The 24,317-nt window shown below is 44.5% G+C and overlaps 2 protein-coding genes across 4 annotated transcripts in view; both read right to left on the bottom strand.

Moving 5' to 3' along the window:
* DIAPH1 (diaphanous related formin 1) overlaps positions 1-7,117 on the bottom strand; it is a 95,742-nt gene extending 88,625 nt beyond the window's left edge. Inside the window, exon 1 of one of the 2 annotated variants that reach the window (XM_044225764.1) lies at positions 6,942-7,117. In XM_044225764.1, coding sequence (XP_044081699.1) covers positions 6,942-7,058 — 117 coding nt within the window. In that variant the 5' untranslated portion in view covers positions 7,059-7,117. The remainder of the gene's footprint in view (positions 1-6,941) is intronic. The other variant, XM_044225759.1, reaches the window with a different exon arrangement.
* Positions 7,118-9,085: 1,968 nt separating this feature from the next.
* Positions 9,086-24,186, bottom strand: HDAC3 (histone deacetylase 3). 2 transcript variants are annotated; one of them, XM_044225742.1, is made up of 15 exons: positions 24,085-24,186; positions 23,895-23,977; positions 22,443-22,585; positions 17,419-17,500; positions 17,230-17,286; positions 17,054-17,109; positions 16,545-16,678; positions 15,933-16,013; positions 15,480-15,553; positions 15,254-15,318; positions 13,898-13,987; positions 13,716-13,774; positions 13,348-13,427; positions 12,930-13,087; positions 9,086-9,849 (listed from the first exon to the last, which is right to left on the bottom strand). In XM_044225742.1, exons 1-15 carry the CDS (start codon positions 24,137-24,139, stop codon positions 9,780-9,782), a joined length of 1,287 nt encoding a protein of 428 aa, XP_044081677.1. In that variant the 5' UTR covers positions 24,140-24,186; the 3' UTR covers positions 9,086-9,779. The 2 variants fall into 2 exon arrangements, with proteins under 2 accessions (XP_044081677.1, XP_044081685.1); XM_044225750.1 differs by lacking the exons at positions 23,895-23,977; positions 24,085-24,186 and adding an exon at positions 23,863-23,880.
* Between the last annotated feature and the right edge of the window lie 131 nt (positions 24,187-24,317).

Raw genomic sequence — 24,317 nt, 5'->3', positions numbered from 1 at the left:
AATTGACCACAGTCATCAAATGACTTAACAGATGACATCAAAATTTTCTATGGAATTCCTAGCAGTGAATACTCTTTTATACTCCACGTGCAAAAACTGGACGCTTGTAAAATGTCAGTACAATGTAGTGAATAAGATTTTTTTTTTTTAATCAGCTAGATCTCAGTTTGAATCCCAGTTCTACGAGCTAAAGCATGCTGCTTGATCTCACTGAGTCTCAGTTCAATTACCTATAAAATGGGAATTACAATAGTGCCTATAAGACTGAGGTAGAAATTAACGAGATAATGAATGGAAAGCTCTTTAGCAGAGTCCTAGGGCCATAATAAGTATGCAACAAACAAACGTTCTTACTACTGCTGCTGTTACTACTACTCCCTGTCCTTCCGGTCTTGGATGAATTCATCTTCCTATCTATCAAGATGCTGAACATACATTAACATTTATAGATAGGAAGACCAGCATTATACAGTAACACACAGAGTACACAGAACAAAATGCTTCTAACACCACATATTAAGATGAAAATGCCATCAGGACAAATTGAATCTCAAAGGTTCCCCAATTCCAAGTATCAGAAATGTTCTGTCTTTGCCTATAGGTCAAAATTTACACCCCAAACAGCATGACTGGAATAGAACTAACACATCCACAGCAGAAAAGCAGAGAACTTCAGAGCTTCATCTATAAAAAACTTCTTAAAACAGAAGGAGAAAATCTTAGGAGCTGTGATTTTAGCAGAGATTTTTGAAATACGACACAAACAGCAAAAAGTAAAAAAAAAAGTGGACCTCAAAATTAAACACCTTTGTTCTTCATTCCACAGTGTTAAAAAAATGAAAAGGCAAATCACAGGAGAAAGAAAATATTTTTAAAACACATATCCAACAAATGACTTGCATTTAGACTAACCATAAAATAACTTAAGAGACTAAAATTTTGAACAGACACTTCAGCAAAGATATACAGATAGTAAATAAACAAAGTAAAAGATGCTCAACACTACACAAATGCAAATAAAAGCCACAATGAAATACCACTACATACCCACTAGAATGGATAAAATTTAAGGGTCATCATAGTAAGAGTTAGCAAGGAACTGGAACTCATATATTGTTTGTGGGAACAGAAAATGGTAGTCACCCTGGAAAATAGTTTGGCAATTTTTTAGAAAGTTAAACAGAGCCCTACCAAAAAAAAAAAAAAAAAAAGGCAGCTTTACCTGAGATTTAAGGTCAATACCAAAGTATACTTCTTGGTTTTCTATGACCTTCAGGATCAAAGTGAGTTTATAAATCAGGATCCTTAAGGTATATTAAATCTTAAAAGGAAATGGCAAATTCTATGTTTTTACACAGCAGTATTTCTAAAATAGGGAATAAATCACACAATCAGAAATCCAGAGGGGTGCCTGGGTGGCTCAGCTCATGATCCCAGGGTCCTAGGCTCCATCCTGCTCACTGCACAGTGGAGAGCCTGCTTCTCCCTCTCTCTCTGCATCACCGCCCCCCCCACCTTGTGTGCTCTGTCTCACTCTCACTCTATCTTAAATAAATAAAATCTTTAAAAAAAATTTGTTAAATTAAAATTCATCCAGGCCTTGCATGGTTTAATAGAAATTCCTTAAAAAAAAAAAAAATCCAGAAAAATAATCCAGGACACCATAAACTCCACCTCTATCTGCTACCATAACAAAATGCCAAAGTCACTACCACCTAAGGACCACTTATAACTACCACCATTGATGGAATCTCCTATCTTCCATATTAAGAACACTTCTATAGGGGCACCTGGGTGTCTCAGTCAGTTAAGTGTCCAACCCCTGATTTTGGTTCAGGTCATGATCTCAGAGTCGTGAAATCAAGAACTGCACTGGGCTCCATGTTGGTCATGGAGCCTGCTTGAGGTTCTCTCCCTCCTCACATACTTATTCCACATAAGAATGCCATGTGTTTCTCTTAATTCAGTTTCATTATACTAACTTTCGTTTGTCTCTCCTTTATCGTTCCATCTCCCTTCTTAGAGAGGGAAGAAATTTAAGCAAATATTTATAGGACAAACTGAAACTCTGTGATTGCCAGTGAGCCAAGTAACACAGAGCCAGTTTCTTCAATCTTTTCCCTCTCAGTCACATAGCTTCTAGTGTATCCATTCCTCTTATATAACCTCTTTCTACTATTCTAGCTATTCCAAGATCTTGAAATTTACTAAAGGAAATGCAGGATCCAAAATTTTAGCTTCTATTCCTCCATTCATTTATCCAAATCCACCCCATAGCCCCCGATGTTTCCAAACTCCAAATGTAAGAAAAGATTGCTACACTGAGTGGGTGTTTGGGCTTGATGACATTTAAAGCCCCTTACAACACTAAAATTTTAAAGCTACCATTCACAGCAAGCTTTAATAATGAATGGAAGAATCTCAAAGCTGAAAGAACAATGATAATCAGTGGTAAAATTCATAAAAATACTGGTCCCAACACTTCTCTTTTCCTTCAGTAATTCTTTTACTTTATTAAAAAGGAATCCTCTAATAAAATGTTTGCCTGAAAAAAGAAAGAGTAAAAGAGAAGTGGAAAAGAAGGTAAAATATGTTTCCAGTCTTTAAACATTCTTTATTTTTCAATTTTAGCTTTGAAGCTTAAGAAACTTTAGTATCAACCGCTTTTACCATTCCTGATTCCTCAAAAGGACTAGCTGCCAATGGGACTGGGACCAGCCCTCAGAGAAGCAGACAGGGAATAAAAACAAAGACAGAGGGAATGATAGTAGCTGGGCAAGGGGAGAGGGTTGGCTTTGTGTCATACAACCCTAAGTAGGGGCAAACACCAAATGTTGCTTTGCTCATTAGTAAGAGGTACATTTTTTTCCTACTGCTTTCAAACAAGAGTGAGTGGGAAGAGGAGGCTCAACATAATAAAGAAAAACAGGTAATTCATGGTTTGTTTCAAATAGAAATGCTTTCTGCAGTCAGGAATGACTTCAACTGAGACATAAAATGGGAGAAAAACCATCTGCATATACAAACCTTTTCTTCTTTATAATACCTACCATTTCTTGTTAATAAACATGACTAACTTGTTCTTCTAAATCATATGTGGTAAAACTTTATCTTTTAAGCCTCCATTATATATCACAGAAAATATAACTGTCCAGGAATAACTTGGCAATCTATTTATAAAATACAGAGGGCCCCATGGGATAGCAAAAGGTTATTCTATCATACAGGAAATAAAACTAGTCTATTCTGACCCATATGCCCAGCAACAAACTTAAACCACTTCTCTCTTATTACTATTTTCTCAGGTTTTATAATAAACATAATTCACAAGTCATAAAATTTTCAGGTCTTTTTGAAATAAAAGTATCCCAATGTTTATCAACTCTCCAAAGGCAGAGATTTTAATTCTGAGGCATTCCCTCAGTTTGACCTCTTGCAAAGGAGGATTTCCTTTGAGACCAGTAAATATAACATGACCAAATAGATCCCTGTGTTACCTCTTCAAAGACAAGGCAGGAAAAAGAGCAGCAATTTTAAAGTATCATTCTGTCATCGTAAAACTCAGAAACATTCCTGTAGGCTCCCCTCTCTTTTTAAACCAAGCAATCTCCGTGTTTATCATCTTTCAAAAAAAACCCACATGACTTGTATAAAGTTCTCTGACATCTTTTATCTTTGACTGTTCTTTTTGGATGGACAGGGGTCTACAACCAAACATTTATACTTTCATTATCACTCTGCTTTTAGAAGGGCATGAAACTACCCCTTGGTGAAAATTCAATATACACATCCAAAATCAAATAAGATCTTAAAAATTATGTATATTCTATTCTCTCTAATCTCATGCTAAAGCTCATGTTTTACAAAATCATGCCCCTAGCTGATTCAGGAAGCAATATTCTTTCTTAGAATGCAACCACTTCTTGATTGTATAAGGCATGTAGTTTAAAAAATGCAGGAATACTCTGCATCCTCCTAACACTCTGGTTGTAATTACTACCTTTACACGTATTTCAGCCAGCAGTCTACTTGACACCCACATTCATCGCTGCTGAAAAATCAGAATGCATTCTGTTTGTTCCCAATTTTTATTTTCTTTCACCCTAAGGACCTGTGAAACAAAGTGCAACAATGCTGGAGAAGGGATATGCTTAAGGCCCAGGAGGAGAAAGACTCCTGAAAAATCAAGGGGGAACACCAGGCAATCTGGCTTGAGCCACACACATAAGCATCTCTAACAACCAAATGTTTTTAAAAGATGATTCCCAACCACTTTTTCAAACTTCGACTCCATGTGCTTTCCACCCAAGATGCATCAGAGTTAAGAGCGCATCTTCGGCAACAAGTAAGCTCTGTGTCCCATTCAGTTGATACAACTTAGAACCTGTATAAGCTTGGAAAGGTACAGAGCAGAAGCGACAAAAAATTCTGCAGAAGCAAACAAATAACCTTCAGGCACACAAGGTCTAAACCAGTGCAGCTTTATAAAGTACCTTCTTGACGGAATTCCAGAGGACACACTCTAGCAAAGGTGGAACAGCTAAAACAGCTTTCAATTTGCTTTTAGCCTGTAGTTCAGAAAATTAAGCCATGGGTAACAAAAGCACACCAGCAATCTCTCCCCTTCCACCCACCCACACACACATACAGACACAAAGAGAAGTGCATTGCAATGCTTCGCCTAGTCTCTCATTGCCACAGACTTCTCATAAAAAGAACAATGAGAAAGAAAATTCCCATGCCTTGAGGTAAGTTACCGTTGGCAAGAAAGGAGTTAAGTAGCACTACTTTTCAAGAAAACTTTCCAATCCTCTAGCTCTGAATGCAATTCTCACTACCTGTTCTCTGTATTTTTTTTTTTAAACAATTCAGCAGGCTAAGAGTTAAAACCAACACCTCAGAAAGAAAAAGAGAACTTGGTTTGGCTCCACCCTCTGTAAAGCAAATACCAAACTCTGAGCCAAATCCACTCAGCATATACAAGACTCCATGGGCATTCCAAAACACAGGTGAAAAGTTAAGTTTCCTCATGTATCTCAACTTTCAGCACCATGCACTTAGATTTCTACAATTTCACTTGTGAAACACACAAGTGTTAGATAAAACAAAAACAAATAAAACTCTATTTAAAGGACTTGAAAAACATTTACAAAAGTCACAGAGTTCACTATATATTAGGAGGAATAACTGGAACTCGGGTGAGGAAGGTCAAACAGTACCCATGGAAACAAAAGCAAAACAAAAATAACATATATATGCAGAAATAAAAAAGGAATATGGGCCCCAGAACTTAAGTCTTAGAAGGAAAGCTCTCTGAGTGTCAATTCCTATCCTAAAGAAACATAAGGAAATGTTGCTTTAATTGCCACAGGGGAAGGGTCATCACTACCACTAACCCAACACTTCTGGAAAAAAAAGATGTTCACATGAAAAACAGGCAGTTACTGACAGCCCATAAGTCACTGGAAAGGGCAGTCCAGAAGCACCTGCCTTGCTAGAAATAGGTAGGAAGAGATGAGTCACTATTTTAATTCTGCTTAGTGCTCTCCACATCTCAATCCTCTAGGTCCCAAAGAAACATTTTCTTCCTGTTTCCATGATTTTATCAGTTTTCTACCCAAACTTGTGGAGTTGGGTCAGAACACTAAAGGTTGGGGATAAGAGAAAAGAGAAAGAGCGAAGAGTCAGAACCCAGTTGATTAGTACAAAGAGATCCTGGGATGAGGGCATAATTACTTGGAAGACAAGACTAACTACATTTACACTAGCAAATGATTACTAAGATTCCAGATTCCCTCTCTTGGATAGTGCCCCATTATCTCTCAAAGCTTTTATAGTAAAAAACAAACAGCTCCCTGGAGAAAGGAGTAAAAAAGATTTAGTGCAAGCAAAGGTAATGAAATATGATAGTGTTACATGATTATCAGTATTCCTTCAGACTCGGATTGGAAGTCACTGGCACCTGAGGAAAGCCATACTCTTCTACAGGTCAGAAAAGGAATGTCACTAGGCTGTCACACAGCGGGTGGCAGATGGGCTGAGATGGTTATCATGGGAAAGGTACAAAAAGCAGCTGAATTACTCAGAAACTTCTTCGACTTGGAGGGTAACTTCCTCCATACGGGAGAGGTTTAAATCACCAACCTAGGTCAAGAGGGGCACATCATTATAATGAGAAGTTCTAATTCCCTGAAAAGTGATAAGCAACAAGGCAAAGAGACAGGTTTTCTGGATGGAGCTATCCCGGGAACCAAATTAACGTCATGCCCAATGACCATGGATGGACCTGGGCAGGAACCCATTCCTGCAATCATAAGGACAAACATGTAAGGGAGGAGGGAAGGTAGGGCCCAAGTCAGGTAAAATTCCAGAGGGGAAGGATTATCAGGTGACACCAGGCTGAGGGCCCAGAGCTGGGGCTAGGGAGGAGGAAAGTTAGCAGGTGAAAGGGATCAATCTTGAGAAGGAAGTGACCTTTAGGAGAAGCAAATTAAGAGGATACAAAAAAAGGGGGGGGGGGAGTAAGAGGGAAAATGGACCCAGAAAAGCACAGAGAACAAGACAGAGGCGGGTGCGGGTAACAGAGAAGAAGAAAGGAAGTGGGGCTAAGAGGGAAGGGATGGGGCTAAGACCCGTCAGGCTATGGGGGCGGAGGGCCCAGCTGGCTTGCGGGCGAAGGAAGGGGGGACGGGAAGGTGTGAAGAAAGCCCCGAGGCTGCCAGGGCGAGAGCGGTGTAGGACTCTGGGGTTTCCCGAGGTCCCTCCGGGAGAGGTAGGATGTCGGACTGTGGAGCCCGGGACCCAGTAAACCCAGAAAGAGAAGCGCGGGGGCGGCTCCCTAGAGACAGGCGTGCAACCCAGGGGCCGGCTGTGGGGGTCTCCGTGGACCGGAGGGCGGTTACGGGGCCAGGCTGAGGGAACCGGGTGGGAGGGACACTCACAAATTTCTTGGATTTGCCGCCGTCGCCGCCCGCCGCATGCAGCTCGTCCGGGCTCCGGCCCTTCTTCTTGTCCCGGGGCCCGCGGCCGGGGCCCTGGCCCCCGCCAAGGGGGTCCATGTCCAGGTTCGCGCTGGTAGATGACCCCGCGCCAACGCCGCTACCGCCCGGCACCTCCCGACCTGCCGCTGCCGCTGCCGCCGCCGCTGCCGCCGCCGCCCAGCTGCTCCTCAGCCCGCCGCCGCGCCCCGCCTCATTAGTATGCCGGGCTGCGCGCGCCTCATGAATATACAACGGCGACGCCTCGCTCCCGCCCGCCTGCCCCACTTCCGCCCGGACCCGCAGCTCCTACCAATGGGGGGAGGGGGTGGAGGGAAGTCGCGGAAGCAAGCTACCTGCCCGGCGGGCCTAACCATTCGGACCCACGTGTGTGGGGGGGGCTGTATGGGCGGTGCAACTCTGCGGCCTCAACCCGGGATGGCGCCACCTGGCGGTCTGCACGGCGCAAGCCTTCCCGCTCCCACGCAGTGCCCACGTGGCTGTAACGCCCAGACCCTCTCACACCCTAGAACAGGATAGAATCTGAACCAAAAATCAAGTAAGAGAGAGTGTCATCTCGGCGGAAAATCCAGTGCCGGTGTTTCAGGGATGATACAGTTTTTATGTGTGCACTATCAGTGGAGCACATAAAAAAATTATCATTTATTGAAAGCTATGTGCCAAAAACAGAGCTTGGTCCAGAGCAAGTGCTAGACTGGAACTCAACTAGTCCTGAAGTTACATTACCTACTTTTGAATCGCACGTCTACTATTTTCTAGTTGTTTTTTAATCTGAAAAACTATTGCCAACATGTGACTACACAGTAATTACCATTTACCAAGCACTTGCTCTAAACCCAGAACTATGTAAAACTTTTTTTGGCGGGGGGCGGTGTCTGGGTGGCTCAGTCATTAAGCATCTGCCTTTGGCTCTGGTCATGATTACAGGGTCCTGGGATCCAGTCCCTTGTTGGGCTCCCTGCTCAGCAGGAAGCCTGCTTCTCCCTCCCCCACTCCTCCTGCTTGTGTTCCCTCAATAAATAAAATCTTAAAAAACAAAAATCTGTTTTTCCTCACTGAATCCTCACATTGTCATGTGATTGATTCCTCTAGTCTCACCATTTTACAGATAGAAAATTTGGACTTCTCAGAGTTACAGTGACTTGCCCAAGGACATATAAAGGGCAAAAATTTAAATCCAGGTTAGTCTGCGAAGTCCTGTTTGACCAGGATTTCTTACTGACATAAACCAAACCTGAGTGAAGAGAGCAGATGTTCTCTAAGAGTATTCTTTGATTGACCAGCTTGCCTTCTCCCTCATTTCATCCATTCTCCCAGCTACATCTCTTCCTCTTGTGTAGTTATGTGGCACCCAGAAGGCCCTCAAAGTATTGACTTAATTATCTTACCTGCAGCTGGAAAAATTTTAAATATATGTTCCTGGAGGGCAGAGTCAGTGACTCAACAACTCTTGAGACCCTGGTGCTCAGGCTAGAGCCTGGGATATTACAGGGACTCTCCAATGCTGGCTGGCTCAGAAAGCCGGCCTTCATCTCTTGCATTCCACTTTCTAATTGCCTGGGGGCGATTGCAAAGAACCGTGGAGCCCACCCTTCAAACTCAGTTTGTCCAAAACAGCTCAAAAACTAAGTACTTTCTAGCTAGAGTACTGACAGACAGACAGGATCAAAGCATGGAAGGAGTGATCCATCTATCACTCTTCCTTCTCATACCACTGTCAACATCTGCTATAACACTTATCTCACTCCTTACTGGATTGTAGACTGCTCTAGGAAAGGTCCACATTTGTGGCTACTGTAGTATCTACCATCGCTCTTACACAGACATTAAAATAATGAGAAACTACTTATGTCAGGCACAGTGATAAGCACTTGACATTTTTTATCCCAGTAGATGTTCACCAACTAGCATCACACCATTTCAAACACCCAGGTTCAAAAACCTGAACTCATCTTCTACTCCTACTCTTAAGCCAGTAATCTGCCCACGTTTATCTAACTGATAATTACAATGCTCTATTAACTCCTTATATATGAGTAACACAATCCATGTAGAATGCACACACAGGGTCTAACATAAGTGCTGAATGAATGTTAACTACAATTTTTATTATATACATCATCACCCCCGCCCCTTTCACACACAGTCAGCTAGCAAGAATTAAGAATATTCCCAGGAAGGCAAAAGTTACAAAAAATACCAACTTGGTTTATTGGATAAAAACAGTGGTAAAATGGACATAAAGCCAAAAGTTAGAACAGGACATTTTCACATCCTCCACCGACTCAAAACTGTACTTCCCATCATCTGGGGTTAAGATGTTAGGGAGGCAGAGCCCACTAAAATCTGTCACTCTTCACCTGCACTGGAAACAAGGCCTGCAATACGAGAACCCAGGGAAGAAGAAAGTCAGAGGCAACATCAGTCCTGTCTACACCTTCATCCCTAAAAGTCTCTGGATTGGAGGGAAGCAGGGAAGGAGTAAGGGGGCCAAAATGGCAGGGACTGGCCTCTTTAGGGCCCACTTCCCAGGATATCCTAGAGGAAGTCCCTGTCTGATCCTTGTCCCTGTCTGATCCCTAATAAGTACCATTGTCAGGCCTTGGGAAGAAGAGGAAAGGGGACATTGGTTCAAATACCAGATGTGGTCTCCAAACCCTCTTCCAGCACTGGTAAAAGCCCAGAAGGTGACCATCAGAGCTGGAGGTGCCACATCTTTTCCCTCCTGCCCAAACAAGAGGTAAAAAGGAATTCCTCAGGACAAAGCAAGCCCAGCTGCTCTTAAATCTCCACGTCGCTTTCCTTGTCATTGTCATGGTCTCCATCATAGAACTCGTTGGGTGCCTCTGGCCTGCAAAGCAAGGGAGACAAATCAGGGTCCTATTCTCCAGGTTCTCACCTTCTCCCACACAGCTACCCTCTCTGGAACCACTTCCTAGGCCCCTTTCATACAGGAACCACTCTTCTCCTATTGGCAGATACTGGTCACTATCCATCCCCTCCATTCATGCAGTCTAAATAGACATTTATGGAGAGACCCTCCATGCCAGCCACCATCATAAGCCACAGCGATATGGTAGATAATAAGCTGGATAAAATGTCTGCCTATCCTCAATAAACTGACTGAATAAACAAGACAACTAATAGAGTCAATAAATAAAGATTATAATTTCCCATCTTGGCAAGTGCTCTGACACAATGAAATAAAGGGATGTGATGAAGAGTGAAGGCGGGGGGAGGGGGGCACATTCCAGGCAGAATTATTAGAGACAGCTGTTCTAGGAAGGTAAGAAAGACTTCAAGTCTGAGAAGGGGCTGGCCAGGCAGAGATCTCAGGAAGCCCATTCCGAGCTGCAAAGAAAGCCAAATGCAGAGTTATCAGGTGGAGGGAGACTGATGTATTCTAGGAAGAGCATAAGGCTAGGATGGCGTGGAGCCGTGTGCAGGGAGGAGACTGGTTACAGATGAGACCACAGACATAGGTAAGCACCAGCACGTCTTTAAAGCCATGATCAGAGAATGGGGTTTTGTTCTAAGAGCAATGGAAAGGAGAGTTGTAAGCAGAGAAGCGAGTGAAGGGATGTGAAAGCAACACAGGGCCCAGTAAGTACTCAATACTCATTTCTTTCTTTTTGGAAAACTCCTCTCTGGGAGAACACAGAAAACCGAATTACCTTGCCCACAGCTGATAACTAAGAAAGAAGGGAGAAATTCATCAAAGAGAAGCTGGAGAACAAAGTCAGGAAAGGCCCTATCTGCCTGGTAAGCAATGTCTCAGTTACTTCTGAGTGCCTCAGGTGCGGAGGTGTTGAGTCAGAGGCTCAGGTTTGACTCTCAGCCCCTGGTATTTAATTAGCCTTAGGATGTCTGGCAAGTTACTTAACCTCTCTGAGCCTTAGATTCCTCCTCTGGTAACTGAACGTTAACAGCCACCTCTCAGGGTTGTCTGATGACAGCAGAATGATGACAAGATGGTATGTACGTTTTAATATAAAGCATTTAGTACTGAGTCTGGTTCTTAGCAAACCCACAGAAAGTCGTTAACTCCTCTTATTACTACTCTGCAAGTGATACACAAGTTGGAGCTATAGGCATCAAAGAACAGGAACTTGGTGGGTGGTCTGACAGGCAGGGAGGGCTTAGGGCAGGAAAAGGCCTGAGCTGCTGCTGGCTGTTGAGAGAGGGTGGTATCGTACAGACATTAGGCCCAGATTCCAGCCCAGAACCAGAGATGAAAAAGCCAAACTCAACCAAAAGGAGTAACTTAAAGCAGGTTTTTAAGAAAATCAATTTCTAGAAGTCAAGCTTCAGAGATCTGGAGAAGTTGACAAAGAGGAGACCAGGCGGTGAGACATTAAAAAGGAATCCTGAGGCCAGATGTTCAGATACTTCCTCAACCAGGAGTGGGAATAAGGCGGTGTTCGTGGAGAAGAAGGAGTGGACTAGTCCCGAAGGTCCAAGCAATAAAACTCAGGCCTAAAGGAGAGATATGGAAGCTGACCTCTAATACAGAGAAGCAGATTCTGGAAGGGTCTGGGAAGGCCATGTGACTCTGTAGCAGAGTCAGCTCAGACCTCTAACAGTGCGTGGGAGGTGCAAGTGTCCAGCTGTGGTTATCCCTCAGCCACGTAAGGGTATCTGTTCTCCATTAAGTGCATCTGTTTCTCCACTTCTGTGTTCTGCTGTCTTTTCCCTTCATTTTTCAGAAAAACCTATTCTGGGATTAAAAAAAAAAAAAAAAACCACCTCTACCCGAATCTCTTTTTTTCCTAATTCAATGCAACTGTATTTTAGTATATATCTCAGAAAAATAAAGATTAAAAAAAAAACCTGTAATGTAATTATTATATCTGAAAAAAATGAACAGAGGAAAGAAATCAAAGGGCCTTAAACAGCAGTATGTGAGCAGTGACTTATAGAGCTCCAAACCTGGAAGGAGCCAGTAAAATGCTGGAAAGATTATAAATCCTTACAGATTGTTTGGAAGGCAATTTGGCAGCAGATACCAAAAATTTAAGTGCACGCAGCCTTTGACCTAAGCAGAAACAATTCTGGGAATCTAACTCACTCACACAAGCATGCAGACATATATATATATATATATATGGAAGGGGGTTCGGGGCCACATCTTTGTTATGACGAAAAAATGGGAATACAAATGCCATCTATGGTACTTAGTTAAATTATGCTACAGCCACACGACGGAATATTATGCAGCTGATAAAATAATGAAGCAGATCTATATATAATGACATGGAAAAATACACTGTTTAAAAAGAAAGAACCAGGGTCGCCTGGGTGGCTCAGTGAGTTAAGCCTCTGCCTTCGGCTCAGGTCACAATCTCAGAGTCCTGGGATCTATCCCCATATTGGGCTCTCTGCTCAGCAGGGAGCCTGCTTTCCCCTCTCTCTCTGCCTGCCTCTCTGCCTACCTGTGATCTCTCTCTCTGTGTCAAATAAAGAAATCTTAAAAAAAAAAAAAAAAGTTGTAAATTGTAGAGCACCCAGTATAGATCCAAACAGCATTTTAAAGAAAAAGATGCACAAGCTCTAAGAATGCATGTGTATGTATATTTGTGTTCCTTTGCGCATACTGGATAGTATACTTAAACCCTATTGAAAAAGTCTATTTGAAAAGATATAAATCAAACTATTAATAGTGGTTACTTTGTGGAACTGGTCTAGGATCCTGTGAATGCAAGCTTAACATTATTTTGGTGCTGTTTAAAATTCTGACAATAAATATGTTACTTATTTATGCCACAATCACACATACAGAAAGAGTGGGGAATTACAAAAGAGCAAAGAACAGGCATCCCAAAGGAAGTAAGCCAGGGATGATTAAGCTAATGCCTTCTAATGTACTTTTTCCCTCTTAACTTCCCCGACAAGACTGCTGGAAACCCCTGCTCTCAAGTCACTGCCCCAGACCTGGTGTAGTTCTCCTCAGGACCCCTCTCCTCTGCATCAGCCTCGTCAGTCCTGTCATAGGTCAGGAGGTCTGCAGGCACATCATGAATCTGGACGCTGGGTGCATGGTTCAGCATCTTCAGGTTTTCAAAGATTGTCTGGCGGATCTGGTCCAAATACTGGTTGGGGATTTGGAATACGGAGTGAGTGATTCCCAGAGCATCCACCCTTCTAGCTGACTCCCAGCCCTACGATCCTAGTTCTACTCCCCCCAGTCCGATTGCCTCTACTTTAACCTGGGCTGTGTCTTGGTTTTAACAATGACAGTGGTAGCTGAGAACTTTTTTCTCTTCTCTGGTTTCTCCAATTTCCCCACATCCTGAACCTCTTCCTAGGCCCTCCCCACCCCTGGGTTCATCTCTTTGGGTTCAGCAGCTACCTGGCGTGAGTTCTGATTCTCGATGCGCGTGCTGACATCTGGATGGAGCGTAAAGTCTGGGGCAAAGTACTCGAAGTACTCTAAATGGGGAAAGGGAGATTAGAAGAGAAGGCATGGCTCAGACAGAGACAACCAGGTCCCAAGACTTCCCAATCTATTTCCTTCCCATCCAAAACCCCTGCATAATAGCTGCCTAATCTTCCCTGCTCTGAACTCAGCGATTTAGTCTGCAGGGCTCCTTGAGTGTCAAATTTCCTATCTGTAATAAAAAGAAAAATTTTTAAATTCCCATCTGCCTTGAAATTACGCCATTCTGGGGGTCTTCTGAGAATGCCTCTTGCTGTGGGTTATCAGAGAGTGATCCTTACCACTATAGGGAAGCTCCTCACTAATGGCTTCTTCTACCAGCAGTGACGTTTCATATGTCCTGAAACCAAACAGCAGAGTGGGCTAGGCTGAGCAAGTGGGCCCTCCAGCCCTCTCAGGGAGTCCCCAACTCACCAACTCACATAGCACGAGGGGGAGAAGGAAAACCAGGGAGCATGCTCACCAGCAGCGGGCAACATTTCGGACAGTATAGCCACCACCACCTAGCACCAGTAGAGGGATATTGAAGCTCTTGACATATTCGACACATTCCCTGTTAGAAGGAACCAGAGGAATGGCTGGAGGAAGTAATCAAAAGGCAAAGTATACCGTCTCTAGGTATTGCCTCAAAAAGGCAGAAGGGAACTAGAGAAGCTTCCATAATCTTGATCTAGGTATTGAAATTCACCGAGTTATACCCTTGAGATATGTGTACTTTATTCTCTATATGGTGTGTCTCAGTAAAAACTGAAACACACAGGGCGTTCCCACCTCTCTCCAGCTCAACACCCATCCTGGCACCTCATCTGTTAATCAACTACTTTCATCAAAGTACCAGCAAGTACTGTCAGTTCCAGCCTCCACAATACAACTCCCATCACCTACTTCTCACTGGCCACCTCCTCAACCTAGGCCCAGGCACAACATCTGCCGCCTGGGCAATACCAACACCTTCCTAACTGGCCTTACACTTCCACTTCTGCCCCCCACCCCACCCCCAAGCCTTCCTCCTTTCAGCAGTCAGAGCAGTCACTTTAAAACATCAATTGGGGGGCACCTGAGTGGCTCAGTTGGTTAAGCAACTGCCTTTGGCTCAGGTCATGATCCTGGAGTCCTGGGATCAAGTCCCGCATCAGGCTCCCTGATAGGCAGAAGTCTGCATCTCCCTCTGACCTTTCCCCTCTCAATCTCTCTCTCTCATTCTCTTTCTCTCAAATAAATAAGATCTTAAAAAACTATATATATCAATTGGATCATGTCATTTCCCTGTTTATTTTTTTTTTTTTTTAAGATTTTATTTATTTATTTGAGAGAGACAGTGAGAGAGAGCGTGAGCAAGGAGAAGGTCAGAGAGCGAAGCAGACTCCCCATGGAGCTGGGAGCCTGATGTGGGACTCGATCCCGGGACTCCAGGATCACGCCCTGAGCCGAAGGCAGTCGTCCAACCAACTGCGCCACCCAGGCGTCCCTCATTTCCCTGTTTAAAACCTTCCCACAGTTTCCCATCATATTTGAAATTCAATCCAGACTTCTCACCAGGGTTTAAGGGCTCTGCATGACCTCACCACTGCCGATCTCTTGGGCCTCCCATCAAACAACCTCCAGGCTGCTCCTTGTGATCTTGCCTCCCCACTCTGACTTCATCTCCTAGCTGGCTATACCAGCTCTTTCCTGTCTCAATTCCTCCGCATGGACCCTTCTCATTGCTTGGGAGTGACTCTCTCTAGTCTTCCTATGGCCCATTCCCCAACTACCCCCACTCCACGTACTGAGGCCCAAAGCCACTTGAAAACCAGGGACAGAAAAGAGCAGGTCTCACCCATGTCCTCGAATGCTGAGGTTGAAGCAGCCCAAACGATCACAGCCTAGGGAGTCAGCTCCACACTGTGAAAAGCAAAACCCCAGAGCTGCAGTGAGATGACTGATCAGAAAGACCCAGATGTCCTTCACTTCTGTTCCCCGACAAACGCAGGGGCTATCTTCCTCCCTGCTCTATTCCCCTAAGCCCAGGCAGAGCCCTCTTGAAAAAGCACCAGCAGTATTACCTGGAGCACAATGCATGTGGGTTGGTAGAAGTCCACCACCTGGTTGATAACCGGCTGGAAAAGGTGCTTGTAACCTGGGAGAGGGCCAAAGATGGGCACCTGGCACCCCAAGGGGATGGGGAGACAGGGAACAAAAGGAAAAAAGGGGTTGAGAGAGCATGTAGCCCAGGAAAAGGGGCAACCCAAAGAACCAATCATTGGTTCTAAGGATGGGTTCTGGGATGGGGTCCCAGACCACTTTGAGTGACTGATGGAAGCTAATGACCCATTTCCCAGAAAAAATGCACATATACATAAATATGTTGCATACAATTTCCGGGAGGTTCATGGTCCCTTTGAAGGCCATTCATCCTTAAGGACACCTGGCCCAACAGTAGACAATACCAGGCAGAAGACGTTAATTCAAGGAGGAAGAAGGGGCCTAGTAAACAGGGAAATGACCTCGATACTTACTCTGGTCATCAATGCCATCCCGCAAAGGCACATTGAGACAGTAGTAGCGACCACTCTCTGCTCCAACTTCATACATATCACCTATAGGGAAGTGGAGAGTAGGGGGTAGGAGCTATACACAGGGGACACCCACAACCCACCTGCTTCAACTTCAATCTGTACACTGAGGACATCTCACTAGATCTGTGTACCTCCACCACACACTCTCTAGAGACACTTCATCTCTTGTGGTTTGCATTCATTCAGCAAATAATTTTTGAGGGCCTACTATGAGCCAACCTGTGCATCAGGCACTGGGGCTAGAGCATTAGAGAGAACTAATGAAATGAATGAAATCCCACCAAGCTTATACTCCTGGGGGATGGGCATGATAAGGGAGACAGGAAACAGAACAAAACACTGCCATATACACAAACAGCAGTGAGTGCTCTGAGAAAAGTAAGCATAGTGACATGACAGAGTAATAGGGAAGGAGGAATTACTTTAACTGCAGTGGTCAGGATGGACTTCCCTGAGGAGAAGCCACTTGAGCCAAGACCTGAAGGCTAAGCAGGAGGCTGTCGTAGCAAAGAGCTGAGGGTGTGAAGGGGATGATCATCCCTACTCCCATACCTGTGCCAGGAAAGAAGTAGTTTCCGTATTTGTGGAAGGAAACTGTCATCACCCGGTCAGTGAGGTAGAAGGCTTCCTGAACTCCATCACCATGGTGGATGTCGATATCAATGTAGAGCACTCGAGGGTGGTACCTGGGATGAGACCCAAGCCAGAGTCTGAGGTAGAGGGGAACCCCAGCAAGAAAACCCCCAACCCCCAACTCCCAAAACAAGGTTTGGAATTATGAAGCCCAAGTCACCTGAAACCTACTACCACCAGTTCCCTACGGTCAACTCTGGACTCCAGCCTGGAGGCAGGGACAGGAGAGGGATGTGTAGACAAGACTGAAATGTGAGCAGGCAGGAGGGAGTGTGCAGCAGGGCATGGGAAAGTAGTCTGAGTAAAGCATTAAGAACGGTGGAGAAGTTAGTGTGGAGCTGGAGGAACAGGTCACGGCCAGCACGGTGTGAGATACCACCTCGGCCATGGGTTTCATAAGTCCCTCCATCTCCTCCCAGGCTACTTACTTGAGCAGCTCCAGGATGCCAATCACAATGTCATTGACATAGCAGAAGCCAGAGGCCTGTGGTGAGACAGTGATCTTACAATGCAATAACGATTCCTCTCCCCAGCTGCCCCCTGGTGTCAGCCTGACCACCTACTCTAGGGCAGTCATTGTCTCCCCCATCAATTCCTCACTTACCTCAAACTTCTTGGCATGGTGCAAACCACCAGCCCAGTTAATGGCAATATCACAGATCTGAAAAACAAACACCCAACTCTCACAGTCCTCCTTGCCCACCCACAAAGCTGGAAGCTCAGGGTCAGGGTTAAGGCCTTCGGTTAGAAGGACCAACCCCAAAGGGAGAACAGGACTCGGGGCCACAGTCACCTTGTTGTTCAGCTGGGTTGCTCCTTGCAGAGATGCACCTGTGTAACGGGAACAGAACTCAAACAGCCCGGGAAACACTGGGCTGCAGGGAAGAGAAGCAAGTCAGAGCCCTTTACCTGTCTAGACCCTTCCTACACCTCTCCCCTGAGTCCAAACCCCTCCAACCTCCATTGTTCAATAAACTCCCAGCCCCTATATACCTAAGATATCTGCAAATTTATTCAACAAATATTTTGGACTGTATACCAAGCCCTTGTGTAAGGCACTGGATGGGAAGTAAAAAAGCATTTCACTCTGTCAGGGGGTTTGTATCCTGGTTGCAAAGAAAAGTAGGCAGCTTCTAGGTACTTAAGAACACATGCCATAAAAGAAATAATTTGAGAGGGAACATAAACTTTGTTTCTCTTTCAATGTTCTTTTATGTATTTCATATTTTAACACAATGTTCAATAACATTCTTTCAGAGTCACACATTTTTGGGGTGACTGGGTGGCTCAGTTGGTTAAGTGTCTGCCTTCAGCTCAGGTCATGATCCCAAGCTCCTGGGATCAAGCCCCACATCAGGCTCCTTGCTCAGCACGGAGCCTACTTCTCCCTCTCCCTTTGCCTGCCACTCCCCACACACACTGCTTGTGCACGCTTGCTCTCTCTATGTGTCAAATAAATATATATATATTTTTTAAAAAAGAGTCACATTTTTAAGCAAGAGCTGCATTCCTATATACCTGAAATAGTAATAATGATAATCCACAGAAAGCCTTGAACACAGTTAAAACAGTGTGTGGTACCTAGTATTCTACACATCAATAAATATTAATCATAATTATTACCATCTTCTTTTTTATAAAAAGGAGAGGCCTGAAGCCAGATACAAAGATTATATACTATAAAGCTCCATTTATATAAACTCTGGAAAAGGCAAAATATAGAGACAGATCTAGATCAGTTGTCACCTAGAGGTAAGCTGAAGAGAAGACATTGACTATAAAAGGGCAGAAGAGTCCTCTGTGGGAAAATGGAAATAATCTATACTTTGATACATACTATCAAAACTCTCGGGGGCGCCTGGGTGGCTCAGTGGGTTAAAGCCTCTGCCTTCGGCTCAGGTCATGATCCCAGGGTCCTGGGATAGAGCCCTGAGCCGGGCTCTCTGCTCAGCAGGGAGCCTGCTTCCTTGTCTCTCTCTGTTTGCCTCTCTGCCTACCTGTGATCTCTGTCTGTCAAATAAATAAATAAAATCTTTAAAAAAAAAAAACTCTCGGGACGCCTGGGTGGCGCAGTTGGTTGGACGACTGCCTCCGGCTCAGGGCGTGATCCTGGAGTCCCGGGATCGAGTCCCACATCAGGCTCCCAGCTCCATGGGGAGTCTGCTTCGCTCTCTGACCTTCTCCTCGCTCATTCTCTCTCTCACTGTCTCTTTCTCTCAAATAAATAAAATAAAATCTTAAAAAAAAAAAAAACTCTCAAACTGCACAAATCTTTAAAAAAAAAAACCTCTCAAACTGCACACCTAAAACGGGTGAATTTTACTGCATGCAAATTATACCTTCAAAAACTTAACTTATAAAAAAGGAAAAGCTTAAAAGATTTTTAAGTCTCAAAAATAGAAAATGGTGCAGCTGACACATTTGACCATGTGATAAAGAAAGCTATACAGAGTTTTATAGTTTCTCAAAGGTTCTGGGAAGAATTAATGATTAATACCTAGAAAACTAAGCAAATGAAAAAACAATGCAATTATCAACTCTAGGAAAAACAAAAAGATATACAGGAAGTAAGATTAAACCACAGTATACTATTAGACTCTATAGTAAGTGAATTTTTCAAGATTCTAACAATGTAAACATAGAATGATTATTTAATAAAAATTGTGATCTAACTATATTGTGAAGCTGGGATAGGAGGGCAAGCCAGGGTGATAGTATGAGGAGACTAAATGCTAATTTCCCATACTAAGGGCTTTATAGGCAATGATTGAAGTTGAAAAGTGGAAAAATAGCAACACAAGCATATTGTAAGAGACAGGATAATATGGCAGCTTGATTTAAGAGCCCAGATTCTAGAGCCAGACTACCTAAGCTCAAGCATGGCTCTTTTTTTTTTTTTTTTTTTTAAGATTTTATTTATCTGACAGAGAGAGAGAGAACACAAGGAGGGGAAGCAGCAGACAGAGGGAGAAGCAGGCTCCTCACCAAGGAGGGAGCCCAATACGGGAATCAATCCCAAGACCCAAGCCAAACGTAACCACATAACAACTGAGCCACCCAAGTACCGCTCAAGTCTGACTTTTTAACACCTACCAATGATAATGAGACTAGATAAGCTGTTTATAGTTTCTGTGCCTAAGTGTCCTCATCTGTCAAAGGAGGCAGTTAGAGACCCTGATTCACAGAGATTGATGAGCTTGAATGACATAATGCCTCTGAAGCATTTAAAATGCTACCTGACACAGAGTAGGCATTACTTAAATATTACAGATTATTTGTAACAGCAGATTAGTATCATTGCTTTGAAACCCAAAGATAAATACCAGAAGAAATAGCTAAATGAGCTGAAAGTGGCTGCCCCTTGGGAGAGGGATTTATGAGTGGGAGGCACAGATCTGGGACTTTTTTTCCCCCACTGAAAGCCCTACAGTATAATTGGGCTTTTTATATTAGGTTAATTTGAACACAATCAAAAATAAAAGGGAAAATCCCTGATTCTCATCTGAAATAGAGAGATAACCATGACTGTAGCTTAAGTCGAACAGTACAACTGATGCGGTGCCAAGGACTGAGTGGTAGTATTCCCCAAATGCACAGAGCACTTATAGAGCCCCAGCTGGGGCCTTAGGGCTGACTCTGCATTCCCACACCTGCAAAGTGAGCTCAGAAACAACAGTAGCAGCAATAACAAAAAAAAAGAAATCTCCTAAGACAGCATGCAACTAAACACCAAATGACTAGTGCAATGTGTACAGGACAGATCTCTGCGCCTGGTGTGGTCAAGAAAGGTTCAGTGGGGGGTGCCTGGGTGGCTCAGTGGGTTAAGCCTCTGCTTTCGGCTCAGGTCATGATCTCAGGGTCCTGGGATAGAGACCCACATCAGGTTCTCTGCTCAGCAGGGAGCCTGCCTCCCCCTCTCTTTTTGCCTGCCTCTCTGCTTACTTGATCTTTCTCTCTGTCAAATAATCTCTCTCTCTGTCAAATAAATAAATAAAAACCTTAATTTAAAAAAAAAAAAAAAGTTTCAGTGGTGTGAATCTTGAAGGTGGTGTGAAGGCCAGGAAGGCCTTGGAGAGGTTGAATGAGGAACAAAGGGCATTCCAGGAAGGCATTCTGTGAAAACAAGGGTGTAGTTATGGATAAGCCTGGGGAGGTGCTCAATGCCAGCCTTCTATCTTTCAGCTCAAAGCGCTTCCATCAGTAGGATCTTTCAGGGAAACAGTGTAGTGTTTAAAAACCAAGGCTCTGGGGGTGCCTGAGTGGCTCAGTTGGTTAGACAACTGCCTTTGGCCTAAGTCCTAATCCCAGAGTCCTGGGATCAAGCCCCACATGGGGTTCCCTGCTTAGCGGGGAGCCTGCTTCTCCCCCTCCCTCTGCCATTCCCCCTGCTTGTGTGCTCTTGCTCTGTCAAATAAATAAATTTTTTTAAAAACTGAAATAAATAGAATAAATTCAAAATAAATAAAAACGAGGTCTCTGGATCTGAATCCTGCCAACTTGACTGATCAGTTTTGTTAACTCTGGTTAGTTACCTAAATTTCCTCAAATTTTGGTTTTATGCCTAAATTAAGGCAAAGGACTATTACATCTCACTGTTTTGTAAGAATGAAGTGGATATACCAGCAAACCTCAGCACAAAAGAGTAAGCACTCAGCAGTAGCTGTTATAGGAAATTCTATAGGACCAACAACCTGGTTTCTTCAAGAAATAAATTAAAGGTACAGGGGCACGTGGGTGGCTCAGTCAATTAAACATCTGCCTTTGGCTCATGTCATGACCCCAGGGCTTGGGGATTAAGCCCCACATTAGGCACCCTGCTCAAGGGGAGTCTGCTTTTCCCTCTCCCTCTGCCCCTCCTTCCGCTGCGCATTCTCTCTCTCTCACCCACTATCTGTATCTCATATAAATAAATAAAATCTTTAAAAAAAAAAAAAGGAAGAAATTCAAGTTAGAGAAGGAAACATTGGAGATTTAAAAACCTTAAGAGATGTATCAACCAAATACAAAGTATGGGCCTTATTTAGCTGTTATGACTGCTATGTTTTCATGAATATATATGAGAATGTAAGCAAGGATAATGGCTTATCTTTGTTATCTGTTCCCTTCCCCAGAGGGCCCAACTCTGAGACTTTCTCATATGATTCAGCTCAGTGTAAACCTCCCTCAATGTAAATCACTCTCTTGCTTTTAGAACACTTTGATAATTTCTCTCTCCTCTAGGGATAAGAGCCCCAATTCATCACAAAGCTGTTTAATTTTTAAAGGCCCTGCCCATCTCTTTAGCCTCGATTCAGATCATTTTTCTTTTCATATTCAGTGAATGACCTTTTTTCTGTTCCTCAAACGAGGAACACACCAACCTCTCACAGACCCTCAACACATGCTGTCCCTAATTCCCACAATATTTCTGCCCTCACCACCTATGTGCCCAACTACCTTTCATCTAATTATCTCCTGCTCTTTCTTCAGATCTCCCATCAACCTCCATTACTTCCTCCAGCCTCTAGTGACCAGCCCACTCCTAAGATGGGTAATTCTCCTGCGTATACACTCTCAGTCAGCCACATAGCTCTCCTTCACAGGACTTAGCACAACTGTAATATTAAATTTTGTTGTTATGTATCACTGCATTGTTAGCAATTAGCACAGGGACTGGCCTAGAGCAAACGGCCATTATTTGTTGAATAAACAAATGAGTAAATGATGATTCACACTGACAAACAGACCCCCTTCATATGTTCCCACTGCTGCCACAAGACCTCACTCAAATGTTCTCCTTGAAATGGCTGGCATTAAAAATCCCAGTTCTCCCCTCACCAGTCATCGCCCACGTTGAAGGCATTAAGGCTCTTGGTGAAGCCTTGCATATTGGTGGGGCTGACTCTCTGCAAGAAGTCGATGTAGTCCTCAGAGTGAAAGCGGCACATGTCATGCTGGGAGGCCTGGTATGGCTTGAAGACCTCGGGATGGAAACATAAGGTGAACCCCAACGAGTTCAGCCCCATTAATTAGGTTGAGACTGCCCATACTGAACCCAGCCCCGTGGACTGTCCACACCCACACATATCAGCAGTCCCCTTACCCCTCCAATCTTTGTTATTCTTTGAAGCAAAGGTCAGAGAAGAAGAGAGGCTCTGATGAGCCAGCTGGGGTACTATGATCAAGCCTCCTAAAGATCAGTGCTCTTGCCTTCTCCTTCCCACTTCCAGCCCAATCTTTCCCACCTTTTCTCAACCTTAAGCCTTTATCCATCTATTTTTTATTCTTTCCATACTCATCTCCTCACCCTGCCTCTGATTCCATCCTCTCTCTTCTCTGAATTCTTAATTTTAGAGTTAAATAATATGGGATATATGACAACCTTTTAATCAAAACCCAGGAGAGCCACAGTGCTAAGCTAGAGACTTACTACCTTTTGGGGAATTTCACACACTTCTTCAGAAACTGGGCAAGAAAAAAAGCTTCTCTCCCCAGAAAATGCACAGGGGTACATACCAGCAAACAATTTCAAGGGAGTCATAGATTCATGCACTAACATCACCTCAGTCTTTTCTGTAGCTAATTCACTTGTCTGTGCCTCAGCACAAACAGTGGACAACACTCATTCATATTGTTGACTAATTCCCCTTGTGACGCATGAGGGCTGAGCTTAACTGTTACAATCCCCTATCACAACTATAAATTCCAAGTTGGGGATTGTCCACCCCCATGTATGTATCTGGGAGATGGAGGATTGGGTAGCAATATTCTAAGTTGGTAGGGAAGTACCCAGGACATTTCCCGCTCTCTTCCACACACACATACACATTTGCACACAGGGCTACAGAGTCCTCCCTGGAGCTCTAGCTCCTTGGAGATGGCTAGAGGCGGCAGAGAAAGGGTGAGAACTGCGGTGGGAACATCCCACATCCAGAAAGAGCGATCCATCCCCTCTCTCCTGAAGCCACAGCACTGCCCACCTCCTAAGACGCTGGGGAGGAAACACTTTCTCTCTTCAAACCACCCCCCACTACACCCTAACCATAGGCCCGAGGTTGATCTACCTGAGGTCAAAGGGTGGCCGACCTAAGGTAAAAAAATAATTTCCATTAAGTCGGTGGACCCACCCACCAACACTCTGCTGATGGCGGGTGATCCTGGCTGCTTCCATCCACCCCGCCCCCCACCCCAAGGGTGGGTCGCACTTGGTGCATTCAGGGCAGACCACCAATCCTATGGCCACAGAGCTCGCCCGCACCCTCAAAATCCAGCAGCGATGGGGAGACTCACGATCATCTTCTTATAGAGACCGTAGTGCAAGACCAAACTATGGGTCAATGCCAAGCGATGGGGCTTCATAGGGTGCCCTGCCCCTGGAGGTTGGAGAAGAGAGTTCGTCAGTTCCCGTCGCTGGAGTTTTAGCCCCCGCCTCGAAACCTCCGCGTCCCGAAGCCCCTCGCGTACAGCCTTGCTCCCTCACCGTAGTGGAAGTTGCCCACGTCTGGGTCGTAGAAATAGGCCACGGTCTTGGCCATGGTACCGGCGGGAGCAGGCCCCGCGCCTCCGCCGCCCGCCCGGCCGCCTGCCCCACCCCCGCTCCTACGTGCTGCGTAAGCACGCAGCCTGCCTCTGCGGAACCGGGAAGTCCAGGCCCCGCCTCCCAGACCACGCCCCCTGCGGAGTTCCGCCCCTCGCTTGGCTTTGCCCTTCTAG

Source organism: Neovison vison, chromosome 1, assembly GCF_020171115.1.
Source record: "Neovison vison isolate M4711 chromosome 1, ASM_NN_V1, whole genome shotgun sequence".
Taxonomy (NCBI): domain Eukaryota; kingdom Metazoa; phylum Chordata; class Mammalia; order Carnivora; family Mustelidae; genus Neogale; species Neogale vison.
This window is presented reverse-complemented; position numbering and strand designations above follow the sequence as displayed.